The sequence below is a fragment of the Populus nigra genome, chromosome 3 (assembly GCF_951802175.1).
Source record: "Populus nigra chromosome 3, ddPopNigr1.1, whole genome shotgun sequence".
In the NCBI taxonomy this organism is placed as follows: domain Eukaryota; kingdom Viridiplantae; phylum Streptophyta; class Magnoliopsida; order Malpighiales; family Salicaceae; genus Populus; species Populus nigra.
In genome coordinates, this window is record NC_084854.1 from 18,788,312 (window position 1) to 18,810,257 (window position 21,946).

Genomic DNA, 21,946 nt, shown 5'->3' on the forward strand with positions numbered 1-21,946 from the left:
AAAAATAAAAAAAAATTAAAAATTCATTTTAATACAATTTATTTTTTAAATACTTTACATCACACAACCAAGTACATTCTCCAAAGCATTTGAAGATTTTACTTGAAAAATATAAAACAAACAAACAAACGTAAGTGAACTGGTCTATGTGTTGTGGCCCATTCAATGCAGATATGCTGGGTAAAAAAAAAAAAAAAAAAACTTAAGTTGGAAAAAAAGCAAAATTTTCATTCTTCTCGGAAATGAACTGGGCTATGTGTTGTGGCCCATTCCCTTCTTTCATCTTGGTAAAGGGTGATTTTTCCCCCAACTCCCAGCTGAAGCATTTCAACTTCAACAAACATGAAGTGACATGGTAAGAAAATCTGACAACATGCTGTTGTAACTATACTCCCAGATTGATCTTCTTCCAGAATCCCAACAACAATGGCTAGTTGCACTTCTAAGAAGAGTGCTAGTTTCTTCCTAAGAAAACACAGGAAATGGCCATACTCACCTTACAAGGCCAGATGGCACAGAATTTTCAATCAACAACAAGCCATGCAATCTCTTAAACAATCAGCCCTAAAACCGCCGCAACAAGAATCTCCCAACAAACCCCATCTTCTATCTTCTCTTATTCACTCCTTTAGCATCTACGATGTTGAACCAACCCCTAAAGCCTTTGACTTTATATTCAAAACCCTTGTTAGAACCTCTCAATTCCATCACATTCCTTCAGTTCTTGACCATCTCGAAAAAGTTGAAAGCTTTGAACCACCAGAATCTACTTTTGCTTATCTGATTGAAGTTTATGGCAGAACTAATAAAATCCATGAAGCAATTGAATTGTTTTACAGAATCCCAAAGTTTAGATGTGTCCCTTCTGTTTACTCACTCAATACTCTGATTTCAGTTCTTTGTAGAAACAGTAAAGGTTTAAAGTTGGTGCCTGAAATCTTGTTGAAGAGTCAGGTTATGAATATTCGAGTGGAAGAATCGACTTTTCAGGTATTGATTACTGCTCTTTGTAGGATTAGAAAGGTGGGTTTTGCTATTGAGATGCTGAATTGTATGGTGAATGATGGGTTTATTGTAAATGCAGAAATATATTCTTTGTTGTTGTCATGTCTCTGTGAACAGAAAGATGCAACTAAATTCGAGGTCATGGGGTTTTTAGAGCAATTGAGGAAGTTAGGATTTTTCCCTGGAATGGTGGATTATAGTAATGTTATTAGATTTTTAGTGAAAGGAAAAAGGGGTTTGGATGCTTTGCATGTTTTGAATCACATGAAATCAGATAGAATTAAGCCTGATATCTTTTGCTACACTATGGTTTTGCATGCGGTGATTGAAGATAAGGACTATTTGAAGGCGGATGAGTTGTTCGATGAGTTGCTTGTTTTTGGTTTGGTTCCTGATGCTTATACTTACAATGTGTATATAAATGGTTTGTGTAAGCAAAATAATGTCCAAGCGGGGATCAAGATGGTTGCTAGTATGGAGGAATTGGGATGCAAGCCTAATTTGATTACTTATAATATGTTACTGAAGCAGTTGTGTAAGGTTGGAGAACTTAGTAAGGCAGGCGAGCTTGTGAGGGAGATGGGATTGAAAGGAATTGGGCTAAATATGCAGACATATAGGATAATGATTGATGGCTTGGCAAGCAATGGTAAAATTGTTGAAGCATGTGGTTTATTTGAGGAAGCATTGGATAAGGGTTTATGCACTCAGAGTTTGATGTTTGATGAGATAATTTTTGGTTTATGCCATAGAGACCTAAGTTTTAAAGCACTCAAATTACTTGAGAAAATGGTTGGTAAGAATGTTTCTCCTGGTGCTAGAGCCTGGAAAGCGCTTCTCCTCAGCTCTGGATTCAAACTTAATTCTGTGGAGACTAAATTGTTTAGTTTGGTGGACTCAAATCAAACTCAATTAAGCAGTGAGAATGTTGCTGTTGAGTAATAAACCTTTGAACTATAGAAATGGTTGAAGTTAGTGGTGAAAAGTTTTGAGCCTAGGGAGAGTTTGTCATCTTCTGGGGTGGTGGATCTACAAATAAATTGTGTTTGTTGGATTTCCGGTAATGATACCTCGGTGGAGTGTTGGCAACATTAATAACTTTCAACTAACTAGCAGATTATGAATTTTCTAACAAATTAAAAAATACAAATGATCTGGTATGGCTGAAGCATCAAGTTGCAAATTCAATGTTTCTATTCAGAAGCTAAGTTCTACAGTGCATGGATGCCTATGTGGTTTGAGCACCAATGGTGCCTTTGTTTGATTCTCTCCTTCAATGGGCACATCCAGCTAGACTGTTCTGAATGCAAAATCATGCCTAATATTTATGCCTTTTGGCCCTTCCCCAATTTTACGAATTACAAGACATGCACTTAATATTGAAGGACCAACATCCAACTCCAGGTATTCTCTCTGTCTATGTGTCCATTGCATAAGATGGGCATGTAAATGCTATTGTAGTGTGTTCTCGGCCAGTCTCGTTTTGCTTGTTTTGATAATTTTGCCTTCTTGAATGGAACCTAAAAACTTTAGACTTGAGTTACTGAATTTGATTGGCATACTAATTTAAACCTAATAAGAACATGCCTCAACACTTTTCTTTTCAATTGCTATTTTTTCACTAATTTTGAATCATCGATTTTCAAGTTCAATCCTATGATCTCTCTCACAATGCCTGTCCATTTATTTCTTTTGATTTGTCTCTTGCAGTGTCTCAAATTTACTACTGAGTACATTCATCTGTAAGGTGAATTCTGAGAGACAAGAACTTTAATAGATAGGATATAGATCTCCAACAAATGCTTGAGTTAAGAGTTCGGAAGCTTAGCAGAGAGCTGTTGGTGGTTACTCATATTTGGTTTTTGTTATTTGTATCATGTCATCATATTACATATTGGAATGGGTCCCAAATGGTTTAGATCAATAGTTTTATGTTGGAGCAGCTTCTTTTACTTATCCAGCTTTTTTAGCTCCCAGCACAAGTTACAAAGCTCTGAGAAGGTATCGAGAGGGCAGTCAGGTGCGAAGCAACTAGCCCCTATTTGTAAAATACCTCTCTTCCTATTTTGGGGGACACAGCGAGAAATGGCTTGATGAACTATTCCGTTCGCCACGCGCCGGCCCCAATCACTTGCTTATCGTAGAGGCTGCAAGTACACACCAGAACTATTAATAGTATAGTGGAGTTGAAACACGAGAGTGCCCGCCCTTTCTTTCAAGTAGGCCAACTTTTCCCGGAACACAGTCCAGGATAATCATGACCGTGTATATTTCTCTTCGGTGCTGTCATTTCGAAATGACCGCTTCAACCGCTGTTTATTGTGCAACACTTGTTTTATTGTAGAACTTGTAGCCTTAAAAGCTGGGTCCTTTCTGAGGTATAAGGTTGATAAGATCAAGGTATGAGTTCATCCTAGAAACCTAAAATGTTCTTCAAGATTGGTTCAAGATTGAAGTACGGGATTTGTAGAAGTTTCATTACTGGTGGAAGTTTCATTTTTTTGCAGAAATTTATAATTCAGATCTTGTTTGTTTTCAAATAGTCCAGCTGATGTAGCCCTCTGTCTCACTAATCCTCCTTTCCACGGAATTGATGCTTGGATTTGATTAATGGTGATGAAGTGACATGATTATAGATGCGTGTTTTTGCTATCATCTCATCTCTTCACATGTCATTGTTTTCAATGACAGGCCTGTGAATCATTTGCTAGATTAATTGGTAAACCAGCACACAGCGTCTAGAATAGTCTACATTCGGGTATTTTGCATGATCAAATTTAAATCTTTTATGGTCAAGGTTCATACGGCATTTGCGATTATTAAATTTACTTGCTGAATCTGGATGGTGAATGCATGCCAAACTCTTGGTTTTCATTGGTTGAGTTTTCATATGGATTATAGACTTGATAGATGGGATAGGTTGGTTGATTTCTTATTCGAATAAACCTTTCCAGTGTCTACTCGTCATGTACTTTCTTTATCATATATCATCAAGTTCAACGTCTTCAATCGTATGAAGTCTGCCTTTCCTATCCCTGAAAACGGCCAAAACTCTTGCTGTCATCTCAATAGAATTTGATTTGAAGACCACCAAGATAGAAGAACAAACTAAACAACTGGTGTTAGACTCTGTCGTCACTTGGTACCACCTGTCTAGAGTAGTGTGCACAAGCCTCTTGCAAGTCTGATATAGTTGCAGGGAGTGAGGAGTTGAAATTAAATTAAATTTGCTCTATTTCTGTCCAAGCTTGTAGAATATGAACAGTGATTTTGGACAATTTATTAATGCAATCATTAATCTGGCACCTGAAATACGGTGAACTACAAATTTAAACTATTTTTCGGGTTAGCTAAAACAAGCGAGACAGTTAAAAACTCGAATATAGCAGTGAAGTCTTCAGGTCAGCTAGCAAGCTTAGGTTTGTGATAAATTGGTCGGAGCTGGCTCATGCCAGGAATTGTTATGGAGTGTATTTAGTCGGAGAATCCACATCACTAGTGTTTGTTTTGAATTGCTGATATATTTAGATTTTAGTTTTTACTCTGTAAATTAAGCCAGCTTTCTTTTGCCTTTTGCCCCCTCTTTTCCACTCATGGCATCAAAATCTTTTGTGGCTCAAACTGTAAAATTCAAGTCTTGGACTAGAAGACAGTGAAAGGCCTTCAGCATGAGTTGGTGGTAGAATAATTTTGTTCCACAACTCCTAGGAGAATTCTATATATTTGGCAAAGGATAGTTAAAAATTCACTGACTTTCCAACTCCAGTGGGAGAACAACTCCATATAAGCCACCATAAAGAGCAGGAAAAAAAAATAAAAATTCATTCACTTTCTGCCTTTTCGTTTGAAAGGACTTTCGTGAAGTGGACTTTTAGGTGCTAGAAGGACTTCTCTCTAAATTGTTGAAAGTTTAACGTCCATTTCTGAAACAACACAGCATAAACAGTATATCAGTAAAGTTTTTTTTAATGTATATAATTATCACAAACATTATTAAAAAGAATCTAAATATGTTTATATTTTCTTTACAATTAAATTTTATTTTGCAAATAAAATATATGATGTGAGATCGAATATAAAAAAAATGATGTAAGAAAACATAATGATTAACTAAGAATTAATACATAAACTTAGTAAATCATTATGCCTCAGTATTGTGCTTATGTATATTGGATAAAGAAGAGGTCACATCCATATGGGATAAACATCTAAAATGCAGATCTGAGCTGATCTAATCCACACAATCATTACTCATTAATCTCTCGATTCCGACCACCATATATATATTGGTGCCGCCACTTAAAAAGCTTACATTAATTTCTTGAATTTGATCCATTTGTTGCAGGGTTTTTTTTAATGGTGCAATTACTCTATTTTTATTATCACAGAGATGTCTTAAAAAAAAAAAAAGACTCACCAAATTGGAGCCAGGACTACGAAGCCTGAAGCTCGGTCAAAGTACTCGGCTACAAATCAGCCGGAATATATAGCCGGTCCGATGGACACGCATGAGCAAAAAACAAAGCAAAGTCCAGATTAACCTGACTTGAATCCTGATGCAATGGATCCATTAATTTCAATGCATGATCATGCTCCATGTGAAATAATTGCTTTTATTATTATATAAGAAATGTTTGAACTCCAGATCTTTTAGAGAAAGGAAAGACATAAATATGTACAACTCATTGATGCTTCACTTTTTTTTTTTTTTAAAAAAAGAGAGAAAATGATAATGTGAACGACAAAACAAAATGAAAGATTTACGTTACATATAAAAGGCAACATATATATAATCCTTGAAAAAGTGAAAATGATAGCTTAACGAAGGAGCAAAGAGAAAACGAAAGATATGCATTACATGTAAAATTAAGGCCATATATATATATATATATATATATATATCATTTTCTAATAGAGAAGGCAAGATGCCGTGAATGGCATTTCATTGTCATTCCGACGAGGATGAGAGGGAAAAGAGCTAAATATTTTGACGGAACAGAGACATTTTATACGGTGGCTTTTGCTGCTATCTTGTACTGTCCCCTACATGGTAGCCCCCAAAGTGCTATATCCCACACGTTTCTTGGAAAATATGAGGCCTCAGTTGGTTTGCTCCATGTTTCCCTAATTCTTCTTATTGGTGAAGAATGAGAGCAGCATTGACAGACACCCTCTTTAACAACCTCTACCACTTAATGGTGGAAGGAGTAGAGAAAAGGAAGCTAACCCTAATTAATGATCGACAAGAAACATCTCGGAAGAGTTCAGTCGCATTCATATAAATAAATAATGTGTTAAGACAACTATAATTCTTCCAAACATTAAAACAAAATATCATAACAATATTATTCACTAATTCTCAAATAAAAACTCTTGTCTAAAACATAAAGTTGACTGCTATATATCTTTACAATTATATGAAAATTAAAATTACAGCACAGACATAAGCAATATATAATAATGGCTGGCATGGCCTGTCAATGTAAAGACTCTTTTGCTTCTAAAGTGTCGCTGTCTCTCTGTCCTTTTTTTTTTTTTTTTTTTGAGGCTCTAATTAAATGCTGGTTTCACAAAAAGAAAGCATTACATAAAAGAACAATACCATCGTGAAATCCTGGAGAAAACCTTGTTTATATTACACACACACACATATATATACTGTGATTCATCTGGATAAGTGAAATTTTATATATATATATAATTTCACTTAGAAGCAATTCTAGACTTACAGGGTTTAAAATTTTTAAATTCAATTCTAGAATCCAATAAAGATAATTATTTTAAATATTTTCCTTACAAGGTTTACTTCACAAAATAATGAGGGAGGTAGAGGAGAAATGTTATTTCATAAGAAAAAACAACTACAATAGATATGTAGAATTATAAATATTATATCATGGGATTAATGTTTATTGATCCTGCTAGAGCTGGTTATTTTTTTTTATGCAATCTATTCTTCTGAAATAATATGGCTAGAGATTACTAATTAAGCTAGTCAGCAAAACTAGAAGAGAGAAGAATTCATTTTTTTTCTTGTTATATATATTGCTTCGGCCATTGACTTTATTATAGTTTTAATGTATTTTCGATGATTACCATAAAAAGAGAGAGAGAGAGAGAGAGAGAGAGAGAGAGAGAGAGAATAAATGTTACTTCAAAAAACAAAAACACCATATATTACGAAAAAAAATATAAATATTAACCCATTAATTGGAGTTGCTAGACGTACTGCCGGATACTTTTGCAATTTTTTCTTGTGAAATGGCATCTCTCGAGATTATATAGAGATAGTAGAAAACAAATCCTCTGGTGATAGTTGGATCAAACTTCACTGCTAATTAATATTACTATCTTTATCCACCATGCATGACATTTTTGTTTAAAAATATATCACTCACCAGCTCACAATTTGCAATATGGCAATATTATATATCCACTCAGATCAGATAGGACATACATGAAGTGCAAATCTTTTCTTGATCTTTATCCCCTTTCGACCATAAGAGAAAAGAGAAGTAGTTGGGTATGCAATGCTTATGTCGCCATAGCTTCACAAAAACCACAGTCGATAAATTATTCTAATCAGTATCTGATATTGGTTTGGATACGACTCACCTGCATGCATGGATTCAGCACCTGAACTGGAGATTCTCCTACTTGAAGTGCCCGAGATGGAGCAATATAGCTAGGTGTGGTAGTGATCATGATGGGGAAGACAGGCACATGAATAACTAACTCACTGGAGCCAACAAAATCAATAGTAGGTAAGAGTCGTAACTCGTAGCTCCAGCAAGAAATGCGTCTCCCTCTCTGTGTGCATGAGTTAGTAGTGCACGTGCCCTGCTTCTCCATCTTGCTCACACACACCCCTTCTCTTCGTTCGATGCCACTACTATAACTCTAGCTAGAAATTAAGCCTAACTACCTCAAGAAAATGAGAGAGAAAGAGAGAGGGGGAGAGGTCCTAAAATGGTGAATTTGGGACACCTATCTGCAGTTTTCAATACCCAGTGTCCACTAATTTATAACAAAAGAGGTAAATGCAGATGTGTGTTCAAAGGTGGTTGCGAGGCAAGAAATGAAAAGGCTTAATTGGATGTGGGACCTTATGAGTTTGCAAACCAATTTACCTCAAACACAGCTTGTCACAACCATCATGAATAGCTTTGGACCACAGCATCACTAACGCAAAATACATTTATTTACATCTATACCCTGTAGCTTCCAATTCTTAATTCAAGACAACCAAACCGAATCCAATTGTTTTGTTGGGGGCACCTGATGAACTGTAGTTACAATTAGTGCATTTCACAATGGCGCGTTTAAGTGTTTTCATGCATTATTTCTTATCCATGGGAGGCAAATTAAGCCACAATAGTTAAATAAATCTATCAAGATCTTAACAATTCATAAGCTTTAGATCCTTTACTCATCATGAGCGGCTTAGTTAGTGTTCATATACTAAGCAATCATATCTCTTGTGATAAGTTTAAGGAAAAAAAAAAAGTTATGTGTCAAGAGCATTGTAATCGAAATTCAAGCCCATAATATTTTCTCTCTTTTAAGAATAATACGATATGAAAAAGAATTTTCTTTCACCATGCTTTTTTTCTCTTCTAATTATTTCTAACACCAAACAATATTAAGGAAATCAAAATTAACCATACGGGGTAGAATGACCCTTACATAATTGACGAATGACAAGGAATCCAAAGCCATAGGTGGTTTGTCAAGAAAATATATAAACTACAATTGCTAACCAGTTCACAGAGAGAGTTTCTAACATGTATCTCTTAGTTAGCTACCACCCATGTATGCATGTAACATGCGCAGGCGCATAGTTAAGCACGAAGTGATGTTTATTTAGCTGTTTTAATTGTTCGTAAGACATGACATGTTCAAATTTGAGATTTTTTTAAGAAAGGAAGGACACTAATTAATATAAATTTAAACTACGTACAATTTGAATAATTTTCACTTAAGAGAAGAAGAAAAACAGTAGAACTTCTAGTTCGTTCTCTTCTTTTGTCTATGAGTTTTAATATATATATTTTTATTGAGTTTAACCAACTTTTGATCCAAAAAGTAGGTTAAGATTCAAAGCAAACAGGTAGTTAGGAAAAAGAATAAATATATATTCACTTTACTGGTGAAGGGCATAAATATTCTAGGTCACTATATATAATAATCGCTACTTATATTAAAGTATTAGGTGGTAGTATGATTAAGTTAGGTTCCCTAGAATCCATATAATTATAACTGCATATTTATTACTGGATGTCCCAACGCCATTGTCCATGGACAATGATGATAATAACTAGCTAGGTTGGCAAAATATCCGAGCTCATCACAGGCATCTTGTTCCATAATGAATTACCAATGCCCTCCATTGCGGTCTCATGTCTCAACCCCACCCCTCTAGCCGAAGGTGGATATAAAACCAAACCCTTTGTCACTTTCAGTTCGGAGATCCGCATTGTCCTAACGTGTTCTTCCATATAGATTGGAATATTGACTCCTTAGAAGAATTTGGAAGTGTCTTCAATGCAAATGACATTTCATTTTCCTTATTTATCAGGATACAAGTAGTGGTGTGTTTTATATATAAAACTGGAAAAATAATCTCCAGCATGATTCAAGATTCGATTTCCAGAAGACATTAATGCTAGTTTCTCCTTCTTGCTTTTTTCTTTTCAATGAAGATAGATAGATTGATTTAAAAAGGGAAATTAAATAGCTAGCAAGATAGTGGCCAGATAGTTTTACACAGAATTGTTAAAAAAGTCAATAATTCCTCATTTTCTTTCTATAAAGTCTATAGATAGTTAGATTTACATATAGATAGCTAGATTTAAATTTGTATTTAATTCAAATGTGTTTTACTTAATATGTAAGTCTACAATTCTAGTATTTATAAATATTACAACACCACAGCAAACTTTATGACGGTGATTTCAAAATCTCTTTATGCTATCAATGCAACGTTAAGGAATTCACATCCTTTGATCCTATGGCCTCTAACACATCATTCTCCTCCTTGTCCTTCAACATTATGGTACACCTTTTAACCATTAAATTATCTTCTTCTAACTATCTTCTTTGGCGTAGTCAAGTATTACCACTGTTGAAAATTCTAATATCTCTTTGGATATTTTAATGATTATGTTACCATGTCTTCTGCAACTGATGCTTCTGGTTTTGAAAATCCAGAACCTGTTGAGTGGCAACAAATGGATCAACTTGTGCTGAGCCTTATACTTTCTTCCTTAACTGAGGAAGCCATGTCTTTTGTTGTTGGATTACCTTTCTCTCATGCATTTTGGTCTATGCTGGAGACCACTTTCAGTCATCGTTCCAAATCTTGTGAGCTACGTATCAAAAATGACCTGCAGCACATGAAGAAAAACTCATGTAGTGTTGTAGAATTTTTCTGAGATTCAAAGCCACTTGCGATTAGTTGGATGTTAGGCAGACCTGCTGATGACCTTGACAAACTTCACTGGTATTTGTGTGGTCTTGGTTCTTAATTTTCTATCTTTTCTACCACTCAACTGTCAATTTCACCTCTTCCATCATTTACTGAAATTGTTCCAAAGGCCGAAAACTATGAAATCTTTGTTCGATCATTGGAGTCATCTTCTTATACAAGCTCCCCTGCTGCTTTTACTACATCTCACAATGCTATTACATCTCGCAATACTTATGGTCTCAATTCTGGTCGTGGAAGTGGCCATCATTCTAGATTTGCATGGTTCTATCCCCTATCACACACACACACATACACATCCTTTCAACTGTTATTTTATCTTTTTGCAATGGTTGGATAAATTAAAAGTTTGATTGGAATTATCACCTTGTGTTGTATTTGGATTATTGTGTTGTAGCATGATATATAGTTGAAAGTAGTATCAATGGAAACATTTTTTGGCAAATTATCATTATGCTTCTAAGATTATATTGCATTTTACTTACAAAAAGTGGACATCATAATAAAATATCTTAGTTTTGATTCAAAGCATGGAATATTCTATTTCAATTCAAAAGCAAAATAATTTTAATTGAAATAATTATATACTTTTTTTCAAGAACAGAATAAATCTTAACCACTTGCAACTTTTAAACATAAAGTAGAAAAAACAATTATCTTCAAAAATATTAAAGTAATAGAAACACAAAACAAACGAGAGATGTGTAAGTTTTGAACTCCATGACTGTACGTAATTGTAACTTTTACTAAACCCACAGTCCCACACACATTTTCTTCTTACAACAAAATAGAATTTCACCAAACACAGCTTGAAAGCAGTGGAAAGCAACTCGACTTCAAAAACATGGATATACCAATAGACTAGAGATATGCGAGGCTTAAAATCTTCATAATTGGATTTATTGTCCTTCCATGGTGTTCAAGTCTCTTTCCAAGTCCACTTCCCGTCATCAAAGTCATAGATGCTTCTCATGTCTTGAAAACATGACGAGTATAAGAGACTTTTTTTCTTCATAAACTTCTCCATCACAAATTGTCAAAAATAAAATGCTACCTAACATGAGTCCGTACGCATTCAAACTATAGCCCCACCCTCTGAAACGTAAATATATTTTAAAAGGGCTCCAATATCTTAATACGGATATAGGATATAAATATACACGTTGTCTACGATATGATATATAAGAAAGTGACTTGAAAAAAAAACAAAAAAGAAGTCAAATTTCGACATGTAGGAGATGCGGCAGGAAACGCAAGGGACACACACAACATATAATGACTGTGTGTAAACAGAGCCTCTCATCCTTTTTTTTCTTCTTACCCGACATGTTCTTCCTCTAAACAATAGCTTTCAAACCACAAACAGCTACTATTAAAACCTTTAAATCCTACCCTTCTCAACCTTCACCCAAAAATTCTTCTCTTTTTCAGCTTCCAGTTTCTCCCCTGTCTTCATTTTCAAAAAGCTTTCTCTTCACCTTTAAGCTTTTCTTGCTAAATCACCTGAAGTACTCAGGCTTATCCCCCATGAAAACTTTATCCTATACCATCAAGCAACATATACATAATCCGCTCTTGTCGTTCAAATTCTACTTTGAACGTTTTCCAGCTGAGCTGACTTATACAGAACTGAAAAAGGAGTTCAGGAAACATGGAAAAGTTATTTCTCTTTTTGTCTCCAGAAGGAAAATGAAATTGGGAAGACGGTTTGGTGGTGTCACATTACAATCACACCAACTACAGGATATCCTCAAAGAAAAGCTGAATCTTATCTGGTTTAACTCCTATAAACTCAGGGCTAATACGGTGCGATTTAGTAAACCATCTATTAAATTGTCAATGGGAAAACAGGAAGCTTTATCGAAGACAAATCAAACCTGGACACGCGTTAGAGATGGACGGAACTATGTAGACTTGGTCAAAACACCAGAACGTGGAAAAACTCTAGAGGCACGAACAATGATACATGAAACTAAGGACGAAGATGTAGAGTGGCTGCATATAGTTCTTGTGTGTGTTATTGCATTTGATGTTGACTATACTGCTCTCAAAACAAAGCTGATGCAAAGTGGATTGGGGATGATTGGCTTAAAATTTTTGGGAGCAAAACAAGTTATTCTAACTTTTAACACTTATGACTCCATGATTGAAGCTACTAAGTTAGAAGCTGTTGAATGGGAAAGAGTTTTTACTGAAATCAGACCATGGCCAAGAGCAGACAGAGCTATTGGTAGATTTACATGGGTTAATATCTCTGGGTTGTCTTTGGCAGCATGGAAGAAGGACTGCATTACAAATATTCTAGCAGCACAAGTAGTGTTGGTCACAGCTACATCTCTGGAGTCCATGTCTTAATTGCTACACCATCTACAGACTCTTTGCATGACTGAACTCAACTGACTTTAGATGGGGAACAGTTTCAGATTTCAGTGGCAGAGATTGGACAACCTTCATGTCCAAAACTCTCATCAATTCAAGACTACTCTCTTGAATCTGGATCCAAGGATGAAGATTTTCGTGACGGGCACAGCGTCACGAAGAGGGGATTTTGGGTTTAATAGCTGCTTCCTGTAAATTAAAGGACTCAACTGCTTTCTTTTGTCTTTTAATTTGATAATTTTCTTTTAATTTCAAAACTAATTTAAACTAATCAGATCATGCAAGAACTCGATTAAAAAAAAAAGATTTGAAAATGAAAAAACTAAAATAGAATCATCAGGGGGGCTGAGTTGACACCTCAAGAGCCAAAGTTTTCAAAACAGAAATGTTATGCTTTAGTCCTCTCAAGAGCCAAAGACTTCAAAATAGAAATGTTATGCTTTAGTCCTCTCAAGAGCCAAATAGTAATTAACCTCTTGGTGCTTACTGCTGATTCATAATATATATCTCACAACTATATCTATAATATTGTGCGAGAGAGAATGGAAGATTATTTATGAAGTAAAACCTCGAACAGTCATGTCAGATCCTAAGAAAAAGATTGACATCATGTTCTTATCATTCTGGACCAGCCACATCCTTTCCTTTATGGCTGGATGGTCTTGTTCTTTAGTGCTTAACAATTTGGAGGATGCGGCCCATTGACCTGGAATTCCACTCCACTCGAACACTGACAGAGATGTAACTAAAAAGCCAATACATAAAGAAATAACTTCACAATATTAAATTGTCAAGCCATTAAAAGAAGCATACATTCTAGAAGAAGAGAATTATTTTTAATTTAGAGATGTCAATTTGTAATCTATGCACTTGTTGTTGACGTCACATTCTTAAAGACTCGAAGTGAATTGGAGTCATAAAAAATTAAAAATTAGTGTACATTTTAAAAATGTTTTTAAAAAAATTAAATTTTATTTTAAATTAATTATTTTTTAGTATTTTTATATTATTTTGATATATTGATGTCAAAAATAATTTTTAAAAATTAAAAAAAATATTATTTTTTAAAAATAATTAAAAAAACAACTGTAATCACTTTCAAATACCCGGGGGGTCCCCTTAATTAAGAATTCTTTTTAGAGAAAAGGGGGAGACAGGGATGGAAGTTGGTAAAGTTTCTCTTGGTATAATTAATGCCCATATCACACACAAACCACAGTATCCAGCAGTGGCTGGAGGGAGCCAAATAATAATGGGCAAGGGTTAGCTTAATTAAGTGGGATTAACGGCTTGTTAGGTCTACATAATCAAATTAAGGTGTGCACTTTTCTCTCTCTCTTACGTGTCGAAAATAAGACCTTTAACTATTGAGTGTTAACGATCATCGTCCAAAATTTAATGATTAAAAGGCCAAAAAAGGCACTTTATCCTGTAATCCACCATTGAAGATTCCAAGCATCCTTTGTTTCACATACAATGGACTTATATACTGACCTCCATGGTTACATGCTATACACATATACAGCATACATTTGCTTCTTATATGCTTAAATTTTATTATTGTCCTAAAAGCCACGAGGAATGATATAGTTTGAGATTTTTTTAATTGTTATAGACTAGCTAGATGTATTTCTTCCATAAGAAATAAAATGTTTTTTTTAGTTGATTTGAAAACTAGTGTGATTTACACACTATTTGGGAACACAGTGCAAATTGTATTCTTTAAAAATTTAATTTTTTTAAAAGAAATTAATTTTTTTATGTGTTTTGAATAGTTTTGATGCGCTGATCTTAAAAATATTTTTTAAAAAATAAAAAAAATTATTTTAATGCATTTCACTACGAAAAACACTTTAAAAAACAACCGCAACCGCATTCCCAAACAGGCTCTTATAAGTATAAACAATTTCAACCCCCCCCCCAAAAAAAAAGAAGAGAAAAATAATAATTGAAACACACACACACACAAAAGAAGAGAAAAATAATAATTGAATGAGTGTTACTATTTTTCAGACTTGATTAATGTGCTACCTTACTTACCTCAATTTCAAATTTTATGCGAACAGATGACCTCACTATTTTGTCACAACTTTCTTTCCTTTTCTTTTCATTCGGTGTTTCAATGGATTTGGATTATATACTGATAGATAAGTTTTTTCCCACTAAATCTCATTCATCTCTTTCAGAATTTGATTTTAAGATGAAACTTAATTATGAAATTATCCTAGTAATATCTGCAACTTTATTCAAACAACAAGTAATTATGTTTATCTAGCATCGGAGATTAGTGAATATTAATGAATATTGAGCACATTTGTCACCTCATTACAAGATAATATATATCTAAACCTTTGAATACTCTATCAATTGCACTAGAAAATTCTTGTATTCCTATCGTATCTCTTAAGATAGCCAATACTTTTGTAAGAAAGTTAATAATTTAGCACTTCACTTAATCCACTAATAAGTGAAACAAAAAGCACTTCCAAGTTGATTTGGGCAAAGGTTGTCCTTATTTTGCTTGTATGTATACATTTCTCTTCTTATCCAACAAATTAGTAATGTAGCCTAAGAATATTACCTTTTGCGATTTGATAGGTACATGTTTAGCATCTTCATTTTAGAGCTTGAACCAATCACATTAATGATAGCTTTAAAATTGGGTTGAGATTTATACTATCCATCACCAGGTCTTGGCATTAAATATGAGATAAGACCCATTAACATTACCAACCCAAAGCTTAATGGGTCACCAATCTTGTCTAAGCACTTTATGCCCACACAAGATTCTTCTCCCCCTTTTGGGTCCAAGTGCTATATAGACCTTTAACTTACTTATTAAAGAGGGTTGTGTCATCTCTAATAAGCTTATTTGATCAAACTGACACAATCCCTAAAGGAGTCCATGAATTTCTTATATGGTAAAGAATTCCTCAACTATAATTCCCTTAAAGTTAGACTCTTTTAGGATTCTTTCTTTTGCTCAGTTTTATAGGTATCAACAAAGAGTACAAAACATGTAACGACAAATACAAACATAAAAATATAAATAAATATGTATGAGTAGACCCAAATGTAGGTCATATTCTGATGGAATTGTATATAGAAACGCATATACGAAGGGAGGATAGATAAAAAAGGGTGGGACGGTTTGTCGATAATCGAGTTGAGGTGTTTATTATAAGTGGACTTTTAAACCTTTTTATATATTACTCAGACTAATGTTTTTCATCCATATCTTTGACTTTAATTTTTGTGTGTGGAGGGATAATATAACATCACCATACCTGCAAAACATCGAAAGAACCTTTCAACTCATCCAAAATACAATCCAGATTTGTGGTTGAAGGCCAGAGTAATCGGTGGACCCGATAGGAATTGAGTTTACAATATCTCTATAAATACAAACTAAGATATGAGATCAGGTTGTAGTGTTTCGACTGTAGACATTCCATAATCCGGCTTGAGTCAACCAGTTGTTGAGGAGTTGATTGAATAACAAATTGGTGCTCTAAGAGCTAAAATGGAGGTGAAGTATGAAAAACAACAAAAGAATTTGAAAAAGACCATGCCATACTTTTCTAATCATTATCCTTCTCCTACGAATCTCCACAAGATTTTCCTCCTCCTTCACCTGCAACTGGAGCTTGTAATTACTTTGTATAGATATTTGTACTTGATTTTTACATTATATAATTTTTTTATTTAATTTAAATGATTTATATAGATATTTGTAATTGATTTTTACATTATATAAAATTTTTTCTTCAATGTAGATTAGTTGTTTGATATTGTTTAATCTCGTTGTGAAATTGTTTTATAGTTTTTTTTTTTAATAATTTGTTTAAACACCGGTGAAATTTCTAATAATAAATGATCAAAATTTACATCAGAGAATTACATAAAGTTGTTAATTGTTTTGATCCACCTTGACGGATCACAGACAGAATATGTCGTTGGCGATCTGTAACCAAAACTATTAGTTAGAGAGACATATTGTCGATAGAAGTATCCATTGGAATTTCCTTGATAATACTCCTCGTTGAATTTGGTGACAAATATTGGTCGGCCTCTTTTTTAAGGAGTGATGATAATAATTCGTCGTTATATTTGTCGGTATAAAAATCACTGATAAAATTACTGACATATATGACATTAACGATGAGATATTTCCTGACAATATATTTTTCTTGGTAAAATCATCAGTGATATTTATACTTATATAATTAATGTGTTTACACCAACAAAATATTTCATCGGTATTTTAAATTTTTCTGGCCATGTAAGGTACAAATATCTAATATTTATTTATTTATTAGATAATAAATAGAGTATGAATATTGTAAAATCTGAATCTTAGATATCTATTACCACTTTTAATTTGTTCAAGGTCACGCTTTGCATGTCATTACTTATATTACAAGTAAGAATTCAAAAACTAGAGTAGTAATAATATTTGCTTTAAGTAGATAAATAATAATTTTTCAGTAGCTAATTTAACTACATATTTCTCACTAGTCAAAATCAAGGGTGGCATATGCTAATATAATGTCATCAGAGCACTGATTTTTTTTTAAAGATGACAAGTTTGAAAACTAGTTAGCAAGCTAGCCCAATCAAGTGGTCATCTTTTCTCTAGGCCTTTTATATCAGCTTTTCTAAAGCCATCATTGGATCTCAATTCTGGGCCTCAAAATGTTTCTGGATATGGCCTTTATTGGGCCACGACTTTACTGCTCAGACTCTGCTTCGACTTGAAATATTAGAGTTTCTGATAAGTTGCACGGGAAAAAAAAAAAAAAACCCAAGAAATTATGGACGAGTATAAGAAAAATCAAGGTTGCTCAATGAATATATGGTTGGCATCTTTTGATTGGAAACATGGTGCTTATGAGAAGAAAGACTCATCGTAAGTAAAAAATTGTCATAATCACTAAACTATATGATAAATTATTCAACGCGTTGATTTAAAACAAGATTCATCGACTTGACTTTACATAAAACAAGATCCATCGACTTGACTTTACATAAAACATCAAGAGTTCATACTTTGTGTTTTAACTGCGTGTTATAATATCTGAATTAATAAATGAGACCTTATGTTTATAACTTGAACAGGTAGCTATTAAACGTGTTTAAACACAAATTATTATGAATTCATTTCGTTGATCAAATCCTACATTGATGCCGTGTTTCAGAGTCTAAGGACTTCTGAAGCTTTTTCCTACAAGACTTTAAAGAAAGCGAGAAAAATATTTTTGACTTGGAATAACAAAATAAGAAAATGTGTACACAAGAATTTTGGGCTTAACTGGCACTTTAAATTTGACAAGTTGATTCAATGTTCTATAAAGTAAGCTGAGATCCACATATATTTCATGCTTAATCGTGTTTGCATTACTACAGCACAGAATGTGGTGGTTCCATAGGAAAGTTGCAGTCTGCGCTTTGCTTATAGCCTATGTGGTCTTATTCATGAGTTCAACAGAAGCAAGAATTTCCTAGTTCGAAGCTATTCAAGGTACGTGCAAAACTTCTTAATTTTGAATTTCCATGGACATCTTTCACTCCTATAGATAGAAAGTATGGCATGCCTAGGAAATTTCTAAACATGCATGGAATTGAGTAATCTTAATTTCTTTTTCTGGCATGTATATTGTATTCATGATATGCTCATGTTTAAGTTGTTTTTGACAGAAAACCTAGTCCTTCAGCGTCGACAACCGAGGCCGATCGACTCTTCTCAAAATACCCCATTGCCAAATAACCGAATACGTCACGATCCGTAGGAGTTTCAAGAGCTAGCTGGGTTACAATATTTCTGCAAAATATATACTTTGATGAAATTGGTTTAACCATGATGATTAAGAAGTGAAGTGGTTGCAGCCAAAATGTGTCCGTGATGTATCCTTTTGTTTAAAATTTTCTATATTTTGCTCCTTTCAACCATTAATATGCATAACAAGCAAGCAGTGGATTGGAGAGTCGCCTTCTTGCTTGTAAGTTGTAACTCTCCACAACTGGAACTTAGTTGTAGTTAACTGCTAGCTATTAATAGTTTTACGTTCTCCCTATTTTGATAATTCATATATATTAAAACTAGTGCTCTCCGGTTTTCAGTATACACCTGGAGATACTTTAAAAGTTTGATTAGATGGGATTTTTTAGAATCCTTTTGGATTACAATTTATGGCAATGAAACTAGATACTACATGCAAAAAAAAATAAAAAATAAAATAAAAAAACAAAGTTTCAAAATTCATAAGCTTTCTTAGCACATTGTGGGATCTGTTCAAGTTAATAACTAGCAAAATCAATAGATGTTACGAAGTGATCTGATATTGTTAGGTAAAAAGAAATCAGAGGAGAAAGGTAGGAAAGGAAGCATGTTGGAAGATACCTCTCTATGGAAAAAGTAATCAATTTAACCAAATTCACAGATCTAAATTCTTTTGTCTCTTCTGTGCAATTAAAATATTATCAACCAATTACTAAAATTAAGCAACCAATCAAAACAATTCAATATAAAGTTTTTTTTATGTGGAAAACTCATTGTAAAAATAATAATCACGAAACTTTAACTATATATAATGGGATTAAAAAGTATTTTTTTTAGTTAAAACTAAAGGGTACAATATATAAATCATCAAAAACAACTTATTCTTGAAATATAACAAGATTAAAAAGAACTAAAAATCTTGTTTTATGACAAAATACCAACTTAAACATCTTTAATCTTCAGTCTAATCTTAGCTATGTATCGAAAATCTATTATTAAAATTTCAACTTCATCTAACAGTAAAAACGAATATTGAACAGACTATAGTCAAGCAGTCTAATTTATGCTTTCTTTTTTTGTTACTGTCACTGGATCAATGTTCATTTCTAATACGAGCAGCCAACTCTAATTATAATATCACTTGATAATCATCAACTCACTCTTGAGATTTCTTCTTTGCTAAACACATATACACATGTTTTAATCTCTTAAATGTCTATTAGATTGAACTAGTTTTAATACCAGGTTAGAGAAAGAAAAAAAGAAGATAAAGATAGGAAGGGAAGCATGATCGATGGAAAACAACTCTTTCTTTCTTTTATTACTCTCAAAAGAGAAAAGTCTAATGAACTTGAATTTAGGTCACAATGCTGTGAACACATATTTATATACTAGTGTAGATATAATTCAAGAGATTTAAAGAATAATTATATCGTTCTACATGCATATACGTACATTATAGAGTTCAAAATTAATTTCCATAGATATCAAAAATTCATCTTTCACATTAAGGATGAGTGAAATCATGGATGGAAGGGGAATCCACTAGGCATCCTGATGAACCAAGAGGACTCTATAACTACAATTAATGTTATCCCAAGCTTTGGTCCTCTTTGAAATTTCAGATCATTTCTTCATATTGATGACGGGGAAATGTAAATTCAGGCACCTCCTCGATATCCTCCATTGGCTGAGGAAATATCAAAAAAGAAAAAGAAAAAAACAAAGAAAGAAAATAATTAAAGGTCGAATATTATGTGGATAGCAGAATTTGTCTAAAAGGTCAAGACTCGATATATGTAGGAACTGGTGGTACCTGCCATAATTGCAGTTGACGCCATAGAAAAAAAATATAAAAAAAATTATCATAACGACGCAGAAATTCTTGCCTGCCCAACTACCACAAGAGAAGCACCTAATAAACAATTGTCACCAATGTTAAGAAAGCCTGTAAAAATTCAAGCAACAGAAAGAAAAAGACAAGAGATATCCACAACTAGCAGCCTCTAATATGGATGCAGAATGCTTCTGTCAAAGAACTGCTCGACGAGTTATTAAAGAGTACTGAGACAATATTCAACAAAAAACATAAATGTATCCTGAAGCTATAGTAAATAATATGAAAAAATGATTTAAAATTAGAAATCAGGAGAACCTCTGACCTGCTTAAAAATATACGGCCAGAAAGCATTTCTACTCGATCTTGGAAGTGTGTTTTCCCTCATCTCTTCCAGCCTTGCGAGTTTACTTCCAGCCTTGCGCGTTTAGGTCCATCCCCTCCAATGAACCGTACCTTAACACATGTATATTTCTACAAAGAATTGACTAGAAGCTTTTTAGACAAGTACGATGTTGGTTGCCTAAGTACAGATCCTTTAATCTGCCAATGCTCTGTGAAAATGGAGAACATGTGGGTCCATGATGAACACCAATACAGGCTTTACAGAGGTAGTCCTAGTAATGCAGTCCCATGATGAGCATCAATCAGCCAATAGAACAATAGCATCTCAATTCATGTTGTGAAGCTTAATACTACGTGCAAGTTTGACATGTTAATGGAAAGAAAAAGCAAGATATCAAAATCAGAACGCGGCAATGCACTATCAAATTTACATTAACGAAAATGAAAATTTTCATAACCATAATATTCATGTTGGAATTTACGGAAATGGAAGGAGAGAATCTTCATGTAAATAGGTTCATTCAAGCAGGTCATGTAGCTATACACTTGAGGGGAACTTGAAAAGGCCGAAAGAGAGTTTTTTTTACCTTCTCGAATTAAAGGTGCATATAGACGACTCCTGTAAAAAAAAACTAAACTTTCCATAGAGTCACCGATGAATATTTTTTTGTTCATGGATGATTTCATTGAAAATATAGACATTATTTAACAGGAAAGTTATAAAATGGTTTAGAAGTTTTAGATCTTTTCGATAAAAATAGTGATGAATATTTTGTTGTTAATTTTATCATCTATTCTATCGGCAAAATTAGTTTTTGCCGATGAAATAAGTAATGAAATATTTCATTTGTAATTCATTTATTGATGGAATAATCAATTACTTTTGGTTGATTAATTTTTTTTTGCATCAATATTCTATAAACATTGCCAATTACCGATAAAAATATCAACGGCTAACAACCGCTGATAAAACTTTTCTCGACGATGTATTTCTATCTATAAATCCATTCACAATGTAAATGGCGAACAAAATAGTGTTTACTCGCCAACCAAATATTCCATCTGGATATTTTATTTTTAGGATGGCGGTGCTTTTATCCTACTCATTAGTTTT

At 33.6% G+C, this 21,946-nt stretch overlaps 1 protein-coding gene and 2 long non-coding RNA genes across 3 annotated transcripts; 2 read left to right on the plus strand and 1 right to left on the minus strand.

Moving 5' to 3' along the window:
• Positions 1 to 271: 271 nt before the first annotated feature.
• LOC133688139 (pentatricopeptide repeat-containing protein At2g38420, mitochondrial) lies at positions 272 to 3,640 on the plus strand. Its single transcript, XM_062107531.1, has 2 exons — positions 272 to 2,409; positions 2,716 to 3,640. Exon 1 carries the CDS (start codon positions 427 to 429, stop codon positions 1,945 to 1,947), a length of 1,521 nt encoding a protein of 506 aa, XP_061963515.1. The 5' UTR covers positions 272 to 426; the 3' UTR covers positions 1,948 to 2,409; positions 2,716 to 3,640.
• Positions 3,641 to 4,663: 1,023 nt separating this feature from the next.
• Positions 4,664 to 8,045, minus strand: LOC133689108 (uncharacterized). Its single transcript, XR_009841249.1, has 2 exons — positions 5,423 to 8,045; positions 4,664 to 4,928 (listed from the first exon to the last, which is right to left on the minus strand). It is a non-coding gene; the product is annotated as an uncharacterized LOC133689108 (long non-coding RNA).
• A 10,196-nt stretch (positions 8,046 to 18,241) lies between these two features.
• On the plus strand, positions 18,242 to 18,954 carry LOC133688427 (uncharacterized). Its single transcript, XR_009841142.1, has 2 exons — positions 18,242 to 18,392; positions 18,569 to 18,954. It is a non-coding gene; the product is annotated as an uncharacterized LOC133688427 (long non-coding RNA).
• The last annotated feature ends 2,992 nt before the right edge of the window (positions 18,955 to 21,946 follow it).

Excerpts from the sequence above, each read along its gene's own strand:
- LOC133688139 (XM_062107531.1), top strand. The coding sequence starts at position 427 with ATGGCTAGTTGCACTTCTAAGAAGAGTGCTAGTTTCTTCCTAAGAAAA.